Source organism: Archocentrus centrarchus, unplaced genomic scaffold, assembly GCF_007364275.1.
Source record: "Archocentrus centrarchus isolate MPI-CPG fArcCen1 unplaced genomic scaffold, fArcCen1 scaffold_43_ctg1, whole genome shotgun sequence".
NCBI lineage: Eukaryota > Metazoa > Chordata > Actinopteri > Cichliformes > Cichlidae > Archocentrus > Archocentrus centrarchus.
In genome coordinates this window covers 1,175,798-1,196,234 of record NW_022060269.1, presented here as the reverse complement: position 1 = coordinate 1,196,234, position 20,437 = coordinate 1,175,798, and the positions used below count along the sequence as shown (strand labels likewise).

At 42.0% G+C, this 20,437-nt stretch overlaps 2 protein-coding genes across 3 annotated transcripts; both read left to right on the top strand.

Moving 5' to 3' along the window:
- The first annotated feature begins 4,166 nt into the window (after window positions 1-4,166).
- On the top strand, window positions 4,167-10,285 carry hoxb8a (homeobox B8a). Of its 2 annotated transcripts, none has more exons than XM_030724929.1 (2): window positions 4,167-5,066; window positions 9,882-10,285. In XM_030724929.1, exons 1-2 carry the CDS (start codon window positions 4,634-4,636, stop codon window positions 10,283-10,285), a joined length of 837 nt encoding a protein of 278 aa, XP_030580789.1. In that variant the 5' UTR covers window positions 4,167-4,633. The 2 variants fall into 2 exon arrangements, with proteins under 2 accessions (XP_030580789.1, XP_030580788.1); XM_030724928.1 differs by having other exon boundaries at window positions 9,879-10,285.
- Window positions 10,286-13,888: 3,603 nt separating this feature from the next.
- Window positions 13,889-20,437, top strand: LOC115777100 (homeobox protein Hox-B7a-like). Its single transcript, XM_030724930.1, has 2 exons — window positions 13,889-14,459; window positions 19,712-20,437. The coding sequence occupies exons 1-2, from the start codon at window positions 13,955-13,957 to the stop codon at window positions 19,969-19,971; spliced, it is 765 nt and encodes a 254-aa protein (XP_030580790.1). The 5' UTR covers window positions 13,889-13,954; the 3' UTR covers window positions 19,972-20,437.

Below are 20,437 nucleotides of genomic sequence, written 5' to 3'. Positions count from 1 at the left end.
ATGCGTGTGTGTATGTGTGCTGTCTTCAGTCCCATCTCCCATTGTTTCCCTCAGATGCATCCTTACAGCCGAGGCCATAAACTCCTCCACCACCACCAAAAAAACAAACGGAGACTGCAGCCTCCTTCAGACAGGGTGGGCAGTGGTCGAGTCTCGGACTTCTTTTCCGGCCTAGAGGACACGGCTTGGAGTGCTCAGAAGTGGGGGTGGTGGGGAGGGCAGAGCAATGTATTCATGTTGTTGAACGTGGAGGGAACATGGAAGGACCTGCAAGATGAATTTTTGTTTATTTATTTTTGCCTCAAGGGGATTAAACACATTGTTATTATGCGCATATATGTTCCAGGCTATGTTCAGAGACATACAGTCTTACACATGTATGCTTTTATTATTTGTTATAATCTCGAGCTGTTGCTTTCTCTGTTTCCGCCGTTACATGCAGCCTATGGGGTTCATATTTCCACAGAGCTGAAATTGAGGATCTGGGCTACAGTCTCTTCAGATAATGGTAACAACCGCTTTTTACAGTCTGTTTACAACCTGCAATTTAGCCACCGTACACACACACACGGGCACGCACACACAATCACACTACAGGTCCCGCCAACATAAAAGAAGCAATCATGTGCGGTAATAAAACGGGTTTGTCTGCACTGCACTGGACACGCAGAGGAAAACACACCGTTCACTCTAAACCAGTGCACCTCTGCTGTTTTTAAAACAGAAAAGCAGGACAACCGAAGACCAGCCTTAAAAATACCAGTAAAATATTGATGTTATTGTTTCGAAATTGCTTTGTATTTTCTTGTATTGTGTGTATTTTTAAACAAATGACGCTTCAACATCAACCTACACGTACTCATTTAGTTAACTGTAAATACTGCGCTGCACGAGCGAGAACTATATTGTTGCGACACACACACACACTATATATATATATATATATATATATATATATATATATATATATATATATATATATATATATATATATATATATATATATAGGAACTAAAAAATAAAACAGAATAGCAGTCCTATTTATTGTATATTAGTTTTAAATAATAAAATAATAACCCATAGAAATTAGTTTTTAATGAATGAATTAAAAATACAAATGATGGGAAGGAACAATAACTGCACAACGGCATCCAAACATCCATATGGACATTTTTGCCAAATTTCTTTCTTTTTTTTTAAATCACAGTTATGGATATAAACCGAAACTACATTACAAGAAAATAAAATCTAGAAATTAGACATAAACTTTATACTTACATCAGTAAGTGTGTTACATGCAAACTATTGCATAAAAACTAGAAGCTAATAGATTCAGGATTAACTGTACTATTTCACATGGCCGTAAAGCCTTAAGACAGTGCTAATCATCTTTATCTTTATCTGCTATTTCTTTTTATGTTGAGGTTGTTGGTTCGTCTTTAGCTTACTGTTGGGTAAACAAGTGTTCATAGTTGATGTGCTAAAAGTCAGAAAAAATACATAACTGTATCACCTACTGACTGATTTGAGAGAATAATTTCCTCTTTAATTTCCAGGCAGATATTGACATGCCACAGATCTGTTTTCCTTTCACTTTCTTTTTTCCCCACAAAACCCCAATTCGACCCTCACAACAGACTTCCAATCACTGCGCACGCTTTTATTTTAAAGCAGCTTATTTAGCTTTAAGTGCCAACATAATGGAACCATAAAGCCGCATTACAGTCCGGCTTCATCCGCTGCAGCCTTACTGAAACCGACCGCATGATGGCACTCTTGCTTCACGGATATATCAGGACTAGCACGAGACTTTGCCCGCCTTCATGGAAGGCAAGGGGGCTCCTTTAAAGGGGGCGAGACTGGGCCTATTCCTCTTTTTAATGTTCTTAAAAATGGTTATTTTTAAGAAGTGATGCCATTTTTTAAACTTTGCTTTAGAGAATCCTGACATCTGAAGAAGTTTTAGGCCACGGTTGACTTTGCTTTGGAACATAGTGACATCTGAGGCGGTTGCAGGGAATTTTCGAGTCACAGCGGGTGAAGAGGAAGAGGCTGAGGCCTTGGAAAAATAATAACCCATAGGTATGCAGGATATGTATTGGCAGCAAGGAAATGTTTATTTTTGCCGGTTCAGAAATCACACCTTACCGCAGGCTTGTAAAGGTTCACGGGTTGAAGGGGGATATATGTGCTTGCGTAATGGAAATATTTTAAATAAGGTAAATTATCAGGGCCTTTCCTTGTACGATCATTTTCTGCGACCCATCCTTTTAATGAGTGGAGATTGGACACTTAGACCGAAACATTTCTCCTCACGTATTCCTTCCTGTGAACGCAGACGTTTAAGGCAGAACTGAACTCTATTTTTGTTTGAAGCATGGTGTTTTGCCCAATGTGTGAACACTTGGGGGGGGGGGGGGGGGGGGGGGGGGGGGGGGTGGTCAGATGTTTTGTTCTTTTTTGTTTTTTTTGAGGACCATATTCTCATCTCACCATCCAGATAACAGATCTCATAATCAAACTCTTTATTGGAAGTGTAAAACACGGAGCGAAGACGTTTCAATAAGATCATATTCTGGGTAATAAATTGGAAAAAATACTGCAGCAATTACTCCTCGGAAAGTCATTTAGACAATCAACTGATTTAAAGGAGCTCAGCCTGTAATTCGGGTTGGTGCTGGAAACATTTAGGCCTCTTGTGTCGTGGCAGTAAAATGTAAATAAATTCAGTTGTGGTAATTTTAGTTGATTTCATTTTTATTTGGCTGCTATGAACCCGCAATGGAGGCGGGAACAGTCCGTGTCGGAAATGAAGCGATAGATCGAAAATGAAATAATATTAGCAGCGTCAGAAGACGACTTTACACCACTTGGTGTACTGGAACACCAACTGGTCCTCATATCTGGATGATTCTTGGAAAATATTTATTTATTATTCTTATTTTGTTTTTTGTTGTTGTTGTTGTTGTGTGGGAGTTGAAGGAAGACAAGGCGAAAATGACAATTAATTACCCAGCAAGGGTCCACAACGGCCTCTGGTTGTGCATAGGGCGCGTCGTAAACCCCCCTTTTTTGTTTCTCTGCTGAAAGGATGTAAACAAGCAAACCAAGCCCCTCCGCTTTATAATTTGCTAAAGCGTTAACAGTCACTTTTCTCCTACACTATTAGTCTCCCTGGTCCTCCTTGCATATTTATGGAGATCATATTCATAAAAGCTCACGATGATAAGAAGACGCGCTCTTGGAACTCGTTAATTTTCTGACCACAAGCAAACAGCAGGAGTGAAAGGCAAAAGAAAGGTTAGACGACTGTTTTTAAAACCTCACTTATATTTACAGGGAAATGCTCGTTTAGACCGACACGAGTTAAGAATCTCTAGTCTACTCCTCCACCACCTCCACCCTCTCCTTCTTTCATTTTATTGTGAGTTAAACACTCTCTGCCGGGCTCCCGTGATGTTTTCAGGCCTTGTTCACTTCGCTGCCATTGCAGCTCCACTTTAAGGAATCGTGGTGAGAAATAAGAAAGATGCATTCATGACTCACACATAATCATAACACCAGAGCAGCCAACGCTAACCTGTGCGTCACCTAACCCTAACCCTAACCCTAAGTCCAAACAAAACTCAAATAAAACATCTCTTCTTATTTTGATTAGATTGAGGGACGCTTTGTGTGCGCGCGTGTGTGCGCCCTCGTTTCTTGCTTGCTACACCTCTTTTATCCTCAGCTTCCTCATCCTCATCTTGCTTTCCCTTCTCCTGTCTTTTTTTTTTCATTCTCTCATTCCCGTTTTATAATCACAGGCGTTCAGAGGCTCCGTCAGACGGAAACTATCATCTATCGGTTTACAAGAGCGTGCGTGCACAAAAGAAGGAGGAAAGTGAAAAAGACCCCCTTGTGTGTGTGTGTGGGGGGGGGGGGGGGCGTGCACACTTGTCTGTATGCCTAGAAAACCCAATGGGATGAAGAGCTGATAACAGATGCAAATTATCCCTGAAACACACACATACACACACACACACACCCCAGCCCAGGAGGAGAGAGAAAGAGAGGGCGCGTGAGAGAGGGAGAGAGAGAGAGCCGGCGGGTGGGGGGTGGAGGGGTAGAGAGAGAGAGCGAGAGAGAGAGAGAGAGCGAGGAGAAAAAATATGAAACAACTCATTTGCAGGGGAGTAAATCACGGAAAAGCCGTTTGAGAGCGCGACAGGGCTTACAGCGCAAACACCGGAATTGTGATGCGCACGAGCCCTTCCTTATCCTCTTCTTCTCTTTCCTCTTCTTTTTCTTCCTCTTCGCTGGAAATTGTATGGAATCACTGTGATTGTTGTTATTGTTGTTGTGGTGGTGCTGGTTGTGCTTCACACTGTTCCGGCTCCCGTCACCGTTACTTACACCGCATCCGGGTCGTCTGTTGTCGCCGTGAAGTGGAAAACACTATAACAACGGTCACCGACACCGGCGGCGGACCTGCCTCCCTTCTCTCCGTCTCTCTGTGTGTGTGTCTGCCTCAAACCGTACCACAGAAGCAGCAGAAAAAAAGAAAACAGTTGCAAGCCACTGGTCTCTTCCTTCACCCTCACTCTGACTCTGCCGAGCCGAACACAAACTAAAACAGAAACCAACACAAAAGATGAGTTCATATTTCGTCAACTCGCTCTTCTCCAAATATAAAAGCGGGGACTCGTTACGTCCGAACTACTACGAGTGCGGGTTCGCGCAAGACCTGGCTGGCAGCCGGCCCACGGTGGTGTACGGCCCGGGCTCCGGCGCCACCTTCCAGCACGCTCCGCAAATCCAGGACTTCTACCACCACAGCGCCTCGACGCTGCCCAGCAACCCATACCAGCAGAGCCCATGCGCGGTCACATGCCACGGTGAACCGGGCAACTTCTACGGATACGACGCCTTGCAGCGACAGACGCTTTTCGGGGCCCAGGACGCGGATCTGGTCCAGTACAGCGACTGTAAGCTGGGAGGAGCGCCGGGACTCAGCAGCGAGGACGCGGAGGGCACTGAGCAGAGTCCATCGCCGACGCAGCTCTTCCCTTGGATGAGGCCGCAAGGTGAGGAAATGGAGAGTCTAGCACGTTTCCCCCTGTTTTTCTTCAAACCATTGAAACTTCATTCCTACAAAGTGAATATCTGCGGTAAGAGCAACGCTGTTGATCCTCCAGGAGGAGAAGGCAGAAAATGCAGGAGCAGGGAGCAGGAAATAGTGGGGGAAAGTTGGAGAAGCTGTTATGAAAGCAGCAATTTAGGGAGAACAATTGGAGGTTCCTGCGTTTACAACAATAGTACGTTTATGGCTTTATTGGTAGCAGCAAAACTTGTGAATGACTTTAGGGTTTAATTGCCCCGGCCCGAAACCGAGAGAGGAGTCGCGATAGAAAATGAGATAAAAAGCGAGGGCGAAAGGGTGGAAGGGGCTGACGAGAGAGAGTTGAACCGCAGAAACCTTTTTAGGGGAACCAAAACAGAGAACCCCCCCCGCATGGAACAGACAGAAACTAGATATTGAGATATTGCAAATATTTGTTTTAGACATGCAGCTCTGACCCAGCTTAAACTTTTACTGACCTTTTTATTGTAAGACTTGCCTGTGGTGGGATTATTTGGCTGCACGGTGGTCAGTTACCTACAGGGCTCAGGGAATGCATGTATATGAGAATAAAGGGACCATTTTTCGCACTTCCACAGCATCTGTGATCTCACAGACGTGTCTGATCGGCTGACTCGCGTCGCGTATCAGAATCATCCCCCAAGTGTGAAGTCTGGATTCATATTGAATTTGCTATTTTTGTTTTGTGGCGCAAAAAAAAAAAAAATAAACAAAGAAAAAGAAACGAAAAGAAAAGCAAAAAAAAGAAAAAGAAAAAAAAAGCCACTGGATATGAATAAGACCCGATCAGTTCAACCTCCTCCCATTATAAATCACGTAAGACGGCATAAATTGTGATTTTCTTTTAAACAATTGCTTTAAAGCAGTGCCGGGTTAGTAATTGATGACTTAAAGCGGCACCACAGTCAAACTTATGCAAGTTGGCATTTTTTGTGCGTCGGAGAGAGAGAGGAGAAGAAGGGAGAGAGTGCAGTGACTGGATTGGCATGTATAGTAGCCTGTTTTGTCTGAGCCCATATTTCTCTCGCTCTGCCCCCCCCCCCCCCCCCCCCCCCCCCCCCCCCCCCCCCCCCGTGTGTGTGTGTGTGTGTGTGTGTGTGTGTGTTTATTTTGTGGCTTATGTTTTCGGCTGTATTTTTAAAGTGCGGTTGCAGACGCTGTTATGACATGTTCTGGACTTTTGTGGCTTCGTGATTATTATAAAATGGAAAAAAATAAAAATAAAACAACAACACAGATGTGCATTAATGTTAAGCTTCTCTCTCTCCATCGCTATAGGACACCGCTTTTTACACACTAGCATTAATAGCAGCTAAATCACACTTACGCACGATTTGCTGAACGTTTCCCCACAACGTTTCCGCCTTACATCTTTAAAACATCTGTTATATTTCCTTGACTCCCTGGCTCCCCTGTGTGCGTGACGGCTATTTAAAAAGATAAAATACATTTTTAAAAAGTCACTCTTTCCTCTCTTCCTCTTACATTTCATAACTTGTATCATAAGGAGGGAAACTGTCTTCTCTAAGATTGGGTGGTGGTGGTGGTGGTGGGCGGTGTTCTTTCTCACTGTATATACCTGGCAATATGTCTGAGCTCCAAAGAAGGGGGTTTAATATCAGAGTTTGACTCTAAACTTGCGAACACGAGCTCGTTTTACGACTTCACCCCTGTGGTCGGGAGTCTGGATAAATCATTTTCTCTGTACGACCTTAAACATGACACAGAGAGAACAGAAATGCGATTAGGCCTGCTAATAAATGTCTGTTTGTACTGGTATTAGCTCCTGTTGGCCCAGCTTTCGCCAGCATTTGCTGTCTCCTTCCTCCAAATGTCATCTGCCGTCCATCTATTTAGTACTCATTCCACTGGCTTTGTAAAGGTTTCATAGACAACAACGCAGTTTTTTTGTTTGTTTGTTTTTGTTTTTTCACAACTCCAAGCTTGTAACGATTTAGGATTTGGCGTTTAGGTTGCAGACACTCTCCCTGGGCTCCGGACACAACACAAGCTAACATTTAAATAAGGGAAATAAGCAGAATAATAACATCTATTCCTCAAACAGAGGCTGCATGTGCAAGGCGCGCAGGAACGCTGCCGGGGTTGAAGATTCAGTTCTTCGTGGTGTTGCGTGGTGAGAAACGTTTCAGGTGGGAGCGTTCCCTCAGTCATTTTATCCATTCATGGCTGCTGAAAGCAGCGAATGTAGCGCCCACTTCCCCGTCCCTATAGCACGAAATCACGGCGCCAGCCCTGTGACAAATAACACACACAAGACCTACACATCGCTCACAACTTATTCATTTCCATAAAGACTCTCTTGTCTTTTCTACTGCCTGTGTTACCACAAAAAGCTGTTCTGTGCCCACACTATGGGAATCTAAAGTTAGTGCGCTTTCTTTAAATTAGACAGCAAATCGTACAACTTTGGTTGGTGGGATATGGTACGACTTAAATGCTCTCAAACTTTACTTTAAACATTAAACTTTACTTTTGTGGAGAGACGGGTGTCTGCGTGTGGACTGAACCCAGAGTCCACTAGAAATTAGAGGCCCTGAAAAAAAAATCAATCAATTTTCTGGCTCTCTTCAAAAATATTCACATTGTTCCAATTCAAAATAGGTTTAACGTGAGCCCCGATCGCTGTTCTTTGAGGGTCTTTAACGTGAATCAATGCAAAACTTGGAAAAGCGGAGTTTCCTTCAGAGGAGCGATTTGGACGCAGCCTCTTTTTTTTTTTTTTAACTTCAAAGCTTTTATGGCCACTGGCATATTTTGTTCATGGTGCAACGCTCTGTTTTTATGGCATAATAATAAAGGCGAAAGACAAACACGTTTATGGAAATATAATCACTTACATAAATGTCCTCTTCGTATAAACCATGGAGAGACTGCTGCCAGGCTGTCATGGTTAAATGTGTCGTTTTAACCGCCCACTTTACACTGAAACAACTTCGAGTTTATTAGCAGCCCAGAGAAGTCGGGTTAGATGCGTTTGAGCGCTCTTACTCAGCTGCAAACATTTTGAGGCTTTTTTAGATTATTTCAATGTAAAGCATCATCCAGTTTGATGAAAAATCTATCTTGAAATCATCAATATAATTCATGTGAATGCACAGAAGACAATGTCTGCGCTGTGGATTGCGTCTCCGGAAAAGATCAGTGGGAAACACCAATGTAACACACAGCGCTGCGTTCAGTGAAGGTTTTCAGCACCTCTGCTTTTTACTGTGGGCAGCTATTCAAATTAAAGGTCCTTAGAAAATACAGCTATTTAGTCTTTTCTCAACTTCGCTGCGCATTTTCTCTGAAAAACGTTTACGACGTATTCACGGCACTAAATATTTATATACACAAGTGCCAGTCCGCAGTTGATTTGTCCACATAAGAGACTTCTTAATTACTGCAGTTAAAGTGGCTGTGCGGCATGGATTGAAGGAGTTCCTGTTCTTAGACTCGTGTTAAAAGAGCGTGCGTCTATTTTTACCGTGGTCCTGTAACGCACGGCTGTCACATAATTTCACAGCGCCTGCACTAAATTGCATTTTTTTTCTTTTGACCCACACTTATTTGATCCAGACTGCAAATTGTATAATACGAACACTCTGTCTCGCATTGTCAGTCTCGTGATTCCCCTCTGTCTGTAAATGAGCCTGTTGTAATTGGCACAAAAACTAATTCCCCATCATAATTAGCAGAACAAAGAAAAGGCTCGAGGGAAAGTAGAGACCTGAGTATTTACTAAAGAGTGCGTACATCACTGAAATAGTCCCAAGCCCTCAACAAGGTGAGGTTTTGACACGCGATATGGCAATTTGTGTATAGTAGTAACATTTTTTCCATAGCTATATTAATATGGAATATATAGACGCAAACATATTGGAATTACCCCTAACTCGAACACCAGCGATATAAGGAGGAGACAAGACGCTGAGCTGAAATTGCAGAATTTGTCAAGATCACAAATGATGGGAGAATTAACATTTTCACACTTAATCTGACGCAAAGTCGTCAAACTTTTTTTAAGTAGATCTCAGTGGTGATTCTGCACATCCATTCTCTCATGTACAAGTGGCATTGCTCAGTCATATTGAAGCATTATCAAAATTAAATTTAAAATCAATTCAGTCCTCAGAGGCGTTTCAAGATGGCTGAGGAGCCATTCTCCTAGAAGGACTTGGCTAACACCATGATGCACTTATCACACATCACTAGGAGTCAGCTGATGTTGGTAGAAACCCAGCAATAGGTGAGCATGAATGAAGAAAGTGTCAAATCCAGAAATAGGAAACCGTATTACCCAAACCCATCAGTCAGGAAGATGAGGTTTCAAGAAAACGTCAAATTCTGAAGGTTCCTTTCTGACAGAAAGCAGTTTTTTCTTCTTCTTGGATCTCGTATGGAATGCACGTTAATTCATCAGGTGTTTGATTTCGTGCAGGAGATTTTTCCAGATTTCCCTGCTGCAGGATGCTTCTCATAATGAGTCATATTAAGTCAGCAGCGATCAATTAATCCAAAGCGTGTAAATGCGTTAACAATAAATACCTCAAAGTCTTTTTTTATGTGGACATTGACGCCTTTTATCTGCCTGATTTTACAGTAACCGTGTGTCCTGCTAATCACCAGACCACAAACACGCTTTTTTGAAACTATACATTTAATAAAGGTTTTTTATGCAAAGTTGATTACCAGAGATAAGAATGAAATTCTGTGTCTAATAATTTTCTCTCCTCACCCTCCCACCTTCCCCCAGTAGCTGCGGGCAGGAGGCGGGGTCGCCAAACCTACAGCCGCTACCAGACACTCGAGCTGGAGAAGGAGTTCCTGTTCAACCCCTACCTGACCCGGAAACGCCGTATCGAGGTGTCGCACGCGCTGGCGCTGACCGAGCGGCAGGTGAAGATCTGGTTCCAGAACAGGAGGATGAAATGGAAGAAGGAGAACAACAAGGACAAATTTCCCAGCAGCAAGAGCGAGCAGGAGGCAGTGGAGAGGGAGAGGAGGGAGAAGGAGCTGCGGGACGGCGGCAGCGGCGGAGGTGGTGGTGGAGGAGGAGGAAGTGGAGAAGGAGGTGGTGGAGGAGGCTCAGTGGCTGGCACGGCGGGGTCACAGGCCTCTGTGAATGATGATTGCTGCGAGAAAAGCCACAAGCAAATGTAGGGGAGAAAGAAGATGGAGAGGGGACAAGATGGGTGTAAATGTTGGGCAGGATGGGGTGAGGGTGGAACGGGGGTGAGGGGTGGGCTGTTTTTGTCTTAACTGAGGCCACTGGACTGCCCCGCTGTCTCCGCGATTCAATCGCTGGAAGGGAACTTGAGTTTCTAAAAATGGTGACTGGCTAGCTAGATGGACTTGAGAAGAAAAAGAAAAACATGACAATGAAGCAAGAAAACTGAGAAAAATGATTATGGTGGGGTGAATCAATCCAACTCAAAAACATAGTCACACTAGTGTTTAAAACAAACATAAAAAGAAGAAAAAAAAAAAGAAAAAAATGATAGCTTCTTTTCTTTGTGGAACAATTATCGTGGAAACATTTCTATATTGTTAGAAGTTAATCATTAACAATTTTATCTTTGGCAGCTGTATAGTTTTTAAGTTAAAATAATGATGATGATGATGGTGGTGCACTTTTTACTGTACTTCTCACTTCTATGTTGTTGTTATGGCAATGATTGATAATGAAGATGGTGATGACGTAGCAATTAATGAAATTTCCAACAACATGAAACTGCCTATTTATGCCGTTTTAGTAGGTTGGGTCTCTTTTTTACACACTCTGTCATTTTAGTTCATTTTTTTGTTTGTTTGTTTGTTTTGTTTTGATTGATGGTCTTTGTCTTACGTTGTTTTCTCTTTTTTGTGTGGGGGGAGGGGGAGCATGCGCGCAGTGCAGATTCAAAAATGAGAACATTTATAGGAATAAAAATGGGAAAAATGTGATAAACATTCAAAGCTGAGGGTTCATTTTCTGTCTGCACTGTTGAATCTTCTGTTTCTCTCAGTTTGGCACATGTAAGAGGCGTTATCCTGGCATCTCACAGTTCCTGCCTTTCCTCTTTTTAAATCGCGCTCTCTTTCCATCTTTTTCTGCATCCTTCTTTTCCTTTTATCCCTGTGCACGCTGTCAGCACCCAGACTGGAAACCACTCAATTCATGAGGCCAAACATTTAGCCTCGACTCGGAAATCTCCTCTTGAAACAACAGACGTCCACCCCTCTTACATCCCCACGGTCACAAACGCGCACACTCGCATACAATCTACATCCTTCCAAACATTACTTTATTTATGGCCTGCCCCTCCACCTCCATTTACATTATCGGAGACCTCTTTAGTTATCATTACACCGACTTCCATCATCATCAGGAGGAGGACTCCAGGTCCGATTGTTTCCATATGGGAAGATCAAATTCACAGAGCATGAGCTTGTCCACATTCACATATGCTGCAGAGTATCCGTGCAGTCTGGGTTTGAGTGTCATCGAATCACTAAATATTTGACTGATTGGGGTTTCAGGTGTTGACTGGAGACGGATTCAGAGTTCTGTGTCCCTGAGTAAAGCTTTGATGGGAAGAGAGACAGGCTCAAAACCAAAGTAAAGTCTAACAGGATCTGACGTCTTGAGTCAAAGTGGACCATGTGTGCGTGTCTCCAAAAGGAGCATGCTGCACTGAAAACCCAAATGTTCAAAGTATTCAGTTAGTTTTAATAGTTACTTTTAATTTTAAAGTAATTAACTATGATTAAGCAGTCCCTACGTAAAAAAATATATAAATTCAGAGTACATATTTATGTCATCATTATTCTACCAGATTATTACAGTTAAATAATAATTTAACATATTTCAGGGACTTTAAGCACTTCAAACACGGTCCGATTGTAGGTATAGCATCCTAACATAATATTTGACGCCAATGAACAATGTTTGGTTTAGCAGCTTAATACATAAATTAAACAAATCTGTTGTCTTATTTTTCTGAGTCCTGACAACTTTTTGCAGTTTACAGTTCACAGATTGTTACAATGTTTATACATTTTTCCCTTGAAGCATAACAGAATCATTTGTTTGACTGTTCCATGAGAAGTGATGATCAGTTCTTAAAGGGTACTTTTGAATATTTAGTAGTGCACTTCCTTTTATCTTGGAGAAACTAATGAAAATTAAAAATAATAAACAATAAATACACTTTTAGTTCTTAAAATGGGACACATCACAAAAACAAAACATCCTCATAGTGCAGCCCCAGCGTGCAGGTTTGGTCATACTTGACTAATAATAAAAACCTCTTTTTTTATATCCTGTACCTCAGTGATACACAAGAGCAGTGGTGCACTTCCCCAAGTTGGCAGTGCAAACTTGTTTCTGTTTTGTTGGTGAGGAGGATCATGATGTAAAACATCCACCCATGTGAAATGTCATATCTTTGCTCTGTGATGCACCACAATCAATTCTCCGTCTTTCACAGCTTTATGAACAGTTGAAACAGAGACAGACGTGAACCTTTTCACAGATGAACAGAAGTGAAGTTGACATGTGGACCGGAAGGTCGAGGCCTACCACAACCGAGCATAACTGACTGGTTATCACAAACAAACTCGCTCTTTCTTAACCCTAAAACTGTCCTGCATCCTTCCAGTTCAAAAACCACGGTACTTTTAGATTTCCCTTTAACCTGTTAAACATTATACACAGCGCACAGATTTTATCCTGCTGAACTGAGTGCTGCATGGAAAGGGAAAGGTCAACATCACTGCTGCAGATCTAAGCACGTAGCCGAGAGCCTGCACGCCAGGTGAGTTTCCTCGGAATGCAGTGCCAGGGAGCAGAACTAATCAAAGCTGAATTCACATGTAAAAGTGTTTTATTAAACAGCCTGGAGAATGGCTCTCTGAGTCCTCTGGTGAATTTATAATAGATTCAGGAGCGTGTTTGTGCTTGAAAGCATTCTTCCATTACTAGTTAAGTTTTGTTTAGCTGCTTTATAGCTGTAATATTTTAAGAAGCATGACACAGCATAAGAAATATTAACCTGTAAGTCTTTATTTTTTGATCATTTGTTGAAAGATTGCATCTTTTGCAGTGGGCTTACTACAGAATGATTTTCAAAGTGACACCTTTGGACTGCTTCCATTTAACGTCCTCTGATGTTGTTTGCATTACATCGTCATTTGTCACCCTGCCTGTACTGACCAGGCAGCAGTGGTCCACTGCGGGCGCACAACAGCTCATCTGTTCTGCTCTCTGCATGTGTGGTCTCTTCAAAGCATGAGCCGGGATAAGACACTGAAAACAAGAGAATCCCATGTCCTGTTTTAGTCTGCCGGGCTACTTCACGCACATTCCAATTAAATTAGTTTTCTTCTTCTGATGGTGGTTTCTGCTTGACTTCAGCCCGTTTCTACCAGACATGCATGGCAGGTAAAGAGTTCAGTTTTAACTAAATGTTTGTCAGATTTCAGCTTTTTGGTTTCCAGATGACACATTCCAGGTCGCCTTGAGTTTATTGTTTGAATGCTGTAAATGTAGCAGTCACTCCCTGTGATCCCTTTATAATTTTGCATCCGGAGGGAAACCCCGTCCGCCATTGGACATCTTGACATCACATGGACCCTCGGTCACGTGTTCCTGAGGCAATGGGAGGTGGTAGAGGAAAAGTGTAGGGTGGGGTGATTTTTTTTTCTTTTATTCGTGTGTGTGTGTGTGCGTGTGCGTGAGTGTGTCCGTGTGTGTAAATTTAGACAGTAATGCCCCCCCAATAATTTACTGTCCCTCCTAAAAAGCCGACATTAAACCGCCCCGGGCCCACAAATCACCGGCGCAAAATTATGAGTTCGTTGCACTCCGCCAGCGCGCTGTTTTCCAAATACCAACAATCCGCCGTGAGCAGCCCTGCTCTTCTCTTAACGGACTCTTCAACTTCTCACTGTCCGTCTTCCTCTGCTTCTCCTGCCGCGTCTTCCTCGTACGCCTTCGTGTCCAGCGGATATCACCACCATGATGTCTCCAGTGGGAGAGGCAGCTCTAGGCTCCAATTTCCCCCTTCTTCTTCTCACTCTTCTTCCTCTCCTTTTTCGTTCGGTTTGTCTCTTTCGAGACTGAACGGGAGCATCAGGGGTAGTCAACCTACAGAAATAGGCTCAGCAGGCGCTCATAACTCACCGGGAATTGGGCCGCTGGGGTGCCCCGCGGAGCAGATCCTGCCCGGTCGGACTCAGTTCTGCTCGCTGGCTGCTAGGCTTCCTGAGACGACCTCCAGGAGGCAGAGTAGCCCGGAGCAGAAAAGGCTAAACCATGAGAGACTACGTATTTACCCCTGGATGAAGAGCTCAGGTGAGGACATGGGAGACGGGGATGGAAAGTTATGAAAAGTGCTTTAGTGTTGTCATGTCCTCTCGTTGTTTTGGAATGGAAGATGGTGAGATGAACTAAGAAAGAGGTGTGTGTGTGTGTGTGTGTGTGTGTGTGTGTGTGTGTGTGTGTGTGTGTGTGTGTGTGTGTGTGTGTGTGTGTGTGTGCGTGTGTGAGTGAGAGAGAGAGAGAGAGAGAGAGAGAGAGAGAGAGAGACCCTTATTCGTTAAACGGTCTTTAAACTGTTGGCCCGGTTGCGCGGCGGCCACTGTCGGTTGATGAACTATGCCTGTCAGGGTCTTTCTGCCACTATTTTACAGCACCCCTTCCCACTCTGCACTTCTTTTATGGCTCTGCCATAATGCCATAAAACCAGAATTTAAGACTCTGTGAATATTCATGAGGTGACATTGTGTTTAAGAAGGGGACAGGGTGGAGCTTTACTCTGACTTGTTTGAAAATGAAGAAAAATGGTCTTCACCTGGCGTTCACGACTGGAATCATCACAGTCCGTGTTTGGCTCAGCTCATCTCAGCCTCTTCGCATTAATAGTCTTGTGTTTCACTGTCAGCACAAACTTTCCAGCTGAAAGCCCATTGTGCTATTGTACTATCATACAATGTGCTAATACTATAAACACTATAAATTAGCAGACGGGTTTGATCTTTGAATGCACGCTCTTTCCCACCGACTTATTTGGCGTGCCAACATCGGAGTGTATGCAAAATGGGTGCTGGGCCTTTGACTACAACAACCATACAGCATGCAGAGATCATTTTCGTCTTTGAGTTTTATAACTGAGTGGTAAAAATAGGACATATGATAAAATGGGATACAGGGTAATAGTGTAAAATTGTAGAAGATATTTTTACTCTCCACAGTAAACAGGAACATGGAATCACAGAGGAGACATGGGGATTTATTGAAGCTTCCCTGGTGAGTGAATAAAGGTTCTGCAAACGCTTATATTTTTAGTGGCACTATTATAGAGATGTAAGCGCAAAGCTGTCATAAATGAAAATGTTATAACGAAGTTTTTAAAAAATATTTAATGCACTTTGCTGCATTTCTTTACAACAGAAAACCACAAAGATCACGCTCTTCTTTAGCAGGACTCAGGCTTCATCATTACTTAGTGTCCTCCTGTCCCACAGCCTCAAATCTGTGTACTTGTACCAGATAGCATAACAGAACTTTCAAGTGGCTTTCATTTCAAGAGTTATGTACTGGGTAAACATGAAAGCTGAAATTTCTAATGTAAAAAATAAAGAAATTTGTTTTGTCACATTTTTAAGTAGAAAAGTGAAGGCAACAGATATAATCTAATATTTAAAAAACTCAATAATAGACAAAGAAAATACTGGCCTACGTTTGTGGCCTACAAAAAAGCAGAACAATTAATGAAATACAAAATTAAAACAATACAAAACAGGAGAAATGCTGAATAATATGATTTGCCTTGCAGGAGGAAACAGAAAACACACATTCACACTTTTTCTGAAGTAGAAGGACCCTTCAGTCTATCCTCAGAGGGTTTTTGTTATTATTATTTATTTATTTTTATACTTTTTATTGAACTGTATGATCCTTTTGGAAGAGACAGTTTCTTTTGAAGCTGGATCACAGATGTATAGAAATTTTTTACAAGACTACTGGACTACGCTGTGAAGGAGTTCTTCATTATATTTCTTTTATTAAAAGAAGCATTGGAACAGGTTTATATAGCTGGCCCAATAATCATAATCCAAAGTGAAAGTCTTCACAGAAAAGGAATCAGGGAAAGCACACACACACTACAGAGGAAGAGAAAAATATTTCTTCCTCTTGGCACTGCTAATCTTTTCTATTTTGTGTGGTGTGTGTTTGTGAGGAGAGAGGGAATGTGCTGGGGTCGAAGCAGCCAGCCTGTGTAATGAATTTATAGATGTTCATTTAGATCCAATTGCCGTCCAAGGTGGGAGAAAATGACTGGAAAGAGAAATCCTGCATGTTCCTGTTGACCGTGTGGAATAAGGCAGATACAAGAGCTCTTATTGAAGGAGGCCGTCGACCTCGCTCAGGGACTCTGTATGAGCGCACAAGCACACCAACAGACTTCTTTCATATTAATTCATTTTTGTCTCGTATGTGTGTGTTTGTGCCAGGGTGGGAGTGAGAGCACAACACATCCCCTTGTTGTTGCTGATTGCCAGGGAATTTCAGATCTGGCTCAAACAAATCACTGCTGGCAGAGTGAGAGCAGAAAATATTACCAGTGGAGATGGATTTCTGTCTGTCTGACACACACACACACACACACACACACACACACACACACACACACACACACACACACACACACACACCAACTTATTGCCATGCAGAAGAAAGAAAGAAAGTGTAAAGGATGGCAAAAAGATAAAAACACACATTACAAACACATCTAAGTACTGACATTCAGTCACTCACACATACTGACTGCTGCCTCCAATCTGTGGCAAACACACAGGAGGCTGCAGACAGTCGCACAAGAAGTGAAACATGATATTTAAAATATTCTGGCTGAGCCTTTAAATATGCAGGTAATGAACTTTTTGTTTAAGGACAGTGAGAGCAATGTGTATGTAGGTCTATATGCATGTAATTACTTCAATCAATGATACATAATCATCAATAATAGCTATGACAATAGCTAATAGCTAAGCAAAAGACAACAAGCTGCATAAAAGCAATAAGGGAAAACAGCGAGATAATCATCGACATGAGTAGGGAAAAATAGAATAAACACAAATAAACACATGAACCAGCCAATTAATATACTGTCATCAAGTAAAAGTAGCAACTCACTGAAAATCTCTTGTGATTAAATACAGCATATTTTCTGTAATTCATACTTCACAATTAAATTACAGAAAAAGAAGAAAAGAAAAGAAACAGCTGTGGAAAGAAAATAAATATCAGATTCTATTTTACATTCGAATGTGAACGTGGTGTGTGTGTGTGTGTGTGTGTGTGTGTGTGTGTGTGTGTGTGTGTGTGTGTGTGTGTGTGTGTGTGTGTGTGTGTGTGTGTGTGTGTGTGTGTGTGTGTGTGTGTGTGTTGTCTTTCTTAAAGGCTTTTGGCTTAGTGAGTTTACATTTAGAGTGGTATTGTGGTGTGGTGGTTAGCCCTGTTGTCGCACATCAAGAAGATCCGAGCTTCAGATCCAGTCTGGGGACTTTCTGTGTGGTCTACTCATGTTCTCCACGTGTCTGAGTGGCTTCTCTGGATATTCTGGCTTCCTTCCGAAGACATGCATGTGGTTTTAAATGGACCGTAGGTGTGAATGTGAGCATGAATGTTAGTCCGGTGACAGACTGGCACCATTTCTGGGGCTTACTCTGCCTCTTGCCCTTTGACAGCTGTGATTTAATCACAGATACTGAGAACTTCATCAAAGAAGGTGGATGAATATGTATACACCACAAAAGAAACAAAAACAAGGAAAAAATTTTCATCAATATAAATCCAAAACATTTAGTGAAAGGGAAAAACCATAGCTTCAATTTGGAATTGATGACATACAATTTCATTTTACTGTTTCATAATTTTATCCTAGTGAGTGACATTTTGGTTATTACATCATAATTCTGATTAAACCTTTCACAACTCTTCTATTTATTTTTCCTTCTTGACAGAAATGAACTTCCATACGCAGAGGCGCTGCAGTGTTTCAGATCAAATGCTAAACTAATTTCTGAAAACCTTGATTTTGTCATGACTGCACATCTGTGACTGTTCTATGCATAATCCACATACAATACCAAGTACAACATTATATCATCATTATATTTCATGTCATTTAGGCAGAATATAAGGGGTCTGTATCAGAAAAAATCAGACGTTCTGGTTTAAAACATGTAAACTTTAATAGATTAGACTTTGATATATTCATTGAAAGCCGTTCATTTCCGTGAGTGTTAAACACTCAACTACCACTTTATTGGGTTCTTCTTCACTCGCGCGGTAGAAGAAAACTTTCAGTCATCCTTTTTTCTTTCTTTTTCCTTTTTTTTTTTGAAGAGTTAGTTTCTTTTGAAGCTTTACAGAGCATATTAAAAAAAAAACCTGTTGGACTCGATTGTGTAGCATTTCTTTCATTATATCAATGCACTGCGGTTTATGAGGTTTATTTAGCTGGTCCAGGAATTACAACGCTAATTGTTAGAAAAGAAATAATGGAAAAAAATCAAAATATTTACAGTAAGCGTGTAAAACCGATTGCTAAACCCAGACTGTCATTGGAAATAAAAAATGTGTCATCAGCACTGGTTATATATGTGCGACAGTGTGTGCAGTAAAGCCTGCATCTGCGGTGTGAGATAACAGCGTGGACAGTCTTTGCAGGAGTAGACTTGAAAAATTTGTTTCAAATCAAAGCAAATATGTTCAGCTCATTTAAACCCACAAACAGACAGCTGGACTCTGATGATTTATGAAGTTTTTTTTTTTTTTCAGATAGGAGGAAAGGTATCTGTGCTGCTAAAAACGGAGTGCACTGCGATCGCAATAAAAAACCTTCAGCACATAATAGATTCCCAGTGTTCTCTGAATGTCATGGGAGCAGCAGAAGAAGCTTTCTTTTATTGAAATGGTGCAAAGGAAATGAGTGTAGACGTTTGTGTGGCCGGCAGACGACCTCTGAAATTTAAAAATGTGACCCAGTTTCTCTTTAACCTTCAGGCGCTGTGTGACCTCATAAAGACAGGAGGTCAACGCAGTTTCACTGATTCGTCAATTTTTCACATGAAGAGCAGTGGACAGACATTTTTCTTTTGTTTTTAATTGAATTATCAGCTGTCTCCATACATGCCCCTCTGTATGTGTCCATTTACACTAACTGTATTAATTCGATGAAAATACCAGAATGTCTATAGCATATCAGTCTGATTATGCCTCCTTTTTTTAATTATGTGGGTTATCTCCTTTAATGGTGAAAAGGGTCTAAGTACAGCTCAGATAGACAGCAGCTGAAACTACCCCCCCCCCCCCCTCCCCCATCACTTAGAAGCTGTTTAAGTCAAATGTGTTTGCCAAGAAGTAGCGCTGAAGTCAACAAGTGACTCCGTGTATTGCTTGTATTTGATAAGACAGTAGATGGAGTTTAGACAGAGGTTCCCATCATAGAATGCTCCATTCTGTTAGCCTACACCACACGACTTACTTTACAGCAGGAAGATTTTATTTTGAAGGAGAGTCTGATTTCTTGTGTGCAGGCTCTGACAGACGAAGAGGCCGGCAGACGTACACGCGGCACCAGACGCTCGAACTGGAGAAGGAGTTTCACTTCAACCGGTACCTCACGCGGCGACGGCGGATAGAGGTCGCGCACGCGCTCGGCCTCACAGAGAGACAGATCAAGATCTGGTTCCAGAATCGGAGGATGAAGTGGAAGAAGGAGAACACCATGACGGAGAGCGGCACCGCCACGGCAGTGGCTGGAGAAGAAGAGGAGGCGGCCGATGCGGATGACTGATGAGTGCATCTACAGGACACCTGAAGACAACAAACTGCTACAGATTTATTTCACTTTTTTCTTTTAGTGTGCAAAAGGAGTCACAATCGAAAAGATGTTATCACATAACCATCATATTTCCCTTCCGTTTGTTTGTTTCTGAAACTTTCAAAGGTGAAATGTTGGAATTAACAGGATTGGATTTCTAACAGAGACGCTTCTGTTGCAGTTCAGGAATCCTATAGATTCCTTCGAGTTATGAGAAAGCTGTCTCATGTGATCTGCAGCAGAAAGGCACGAAATGGCTGTCGATGCGATAAATGAAACAGCAGCACTTGTGACTTCTGTGGATTTATGTTAATCGTATTGGATATATCTGCATTTATGAATGTACACTTTTTTCCTAAAAGAAAAAAAAATCTGGACCCAAATCCACGATACAAAACGAAAAAGAACTGCATCACCCATGTTTGTTTGTTTAGTTTTT

Excerpts from the sequence above, each read along its gene's own strand:
- hoxb8a (XM_030724928.1), top strand. The coding sequence starts at position 4,634 with ATGAGTTCATATTTCGTCAACTCGCTCTTCTCCAAATATAAAAGCGGG. Across the intron at positions 5,067-9,878 it reads CCCTTGGATGAGGCCGCAAG|TAGCTGCGGGCAGGAGGCGG; the intron begins GTGAGGAAATGG and ends ACCTTCCCCCAG.
- LOC115777100 (XM_030724930.1), top strand. The coding sequence starts at position 13,955 with ATGAGTTCGTTGCACTCCGCCAGCGCGCTGTTTTCCAAATACCAACAA. Across the intron at positions 14,460-19,711 it reads CCCCTGGATGAAGAGCTCAG|GCTCTGACAGACGAAGAGGC; the intron begins GTGAGGACATGG and ends TCTTGTGTGCAG.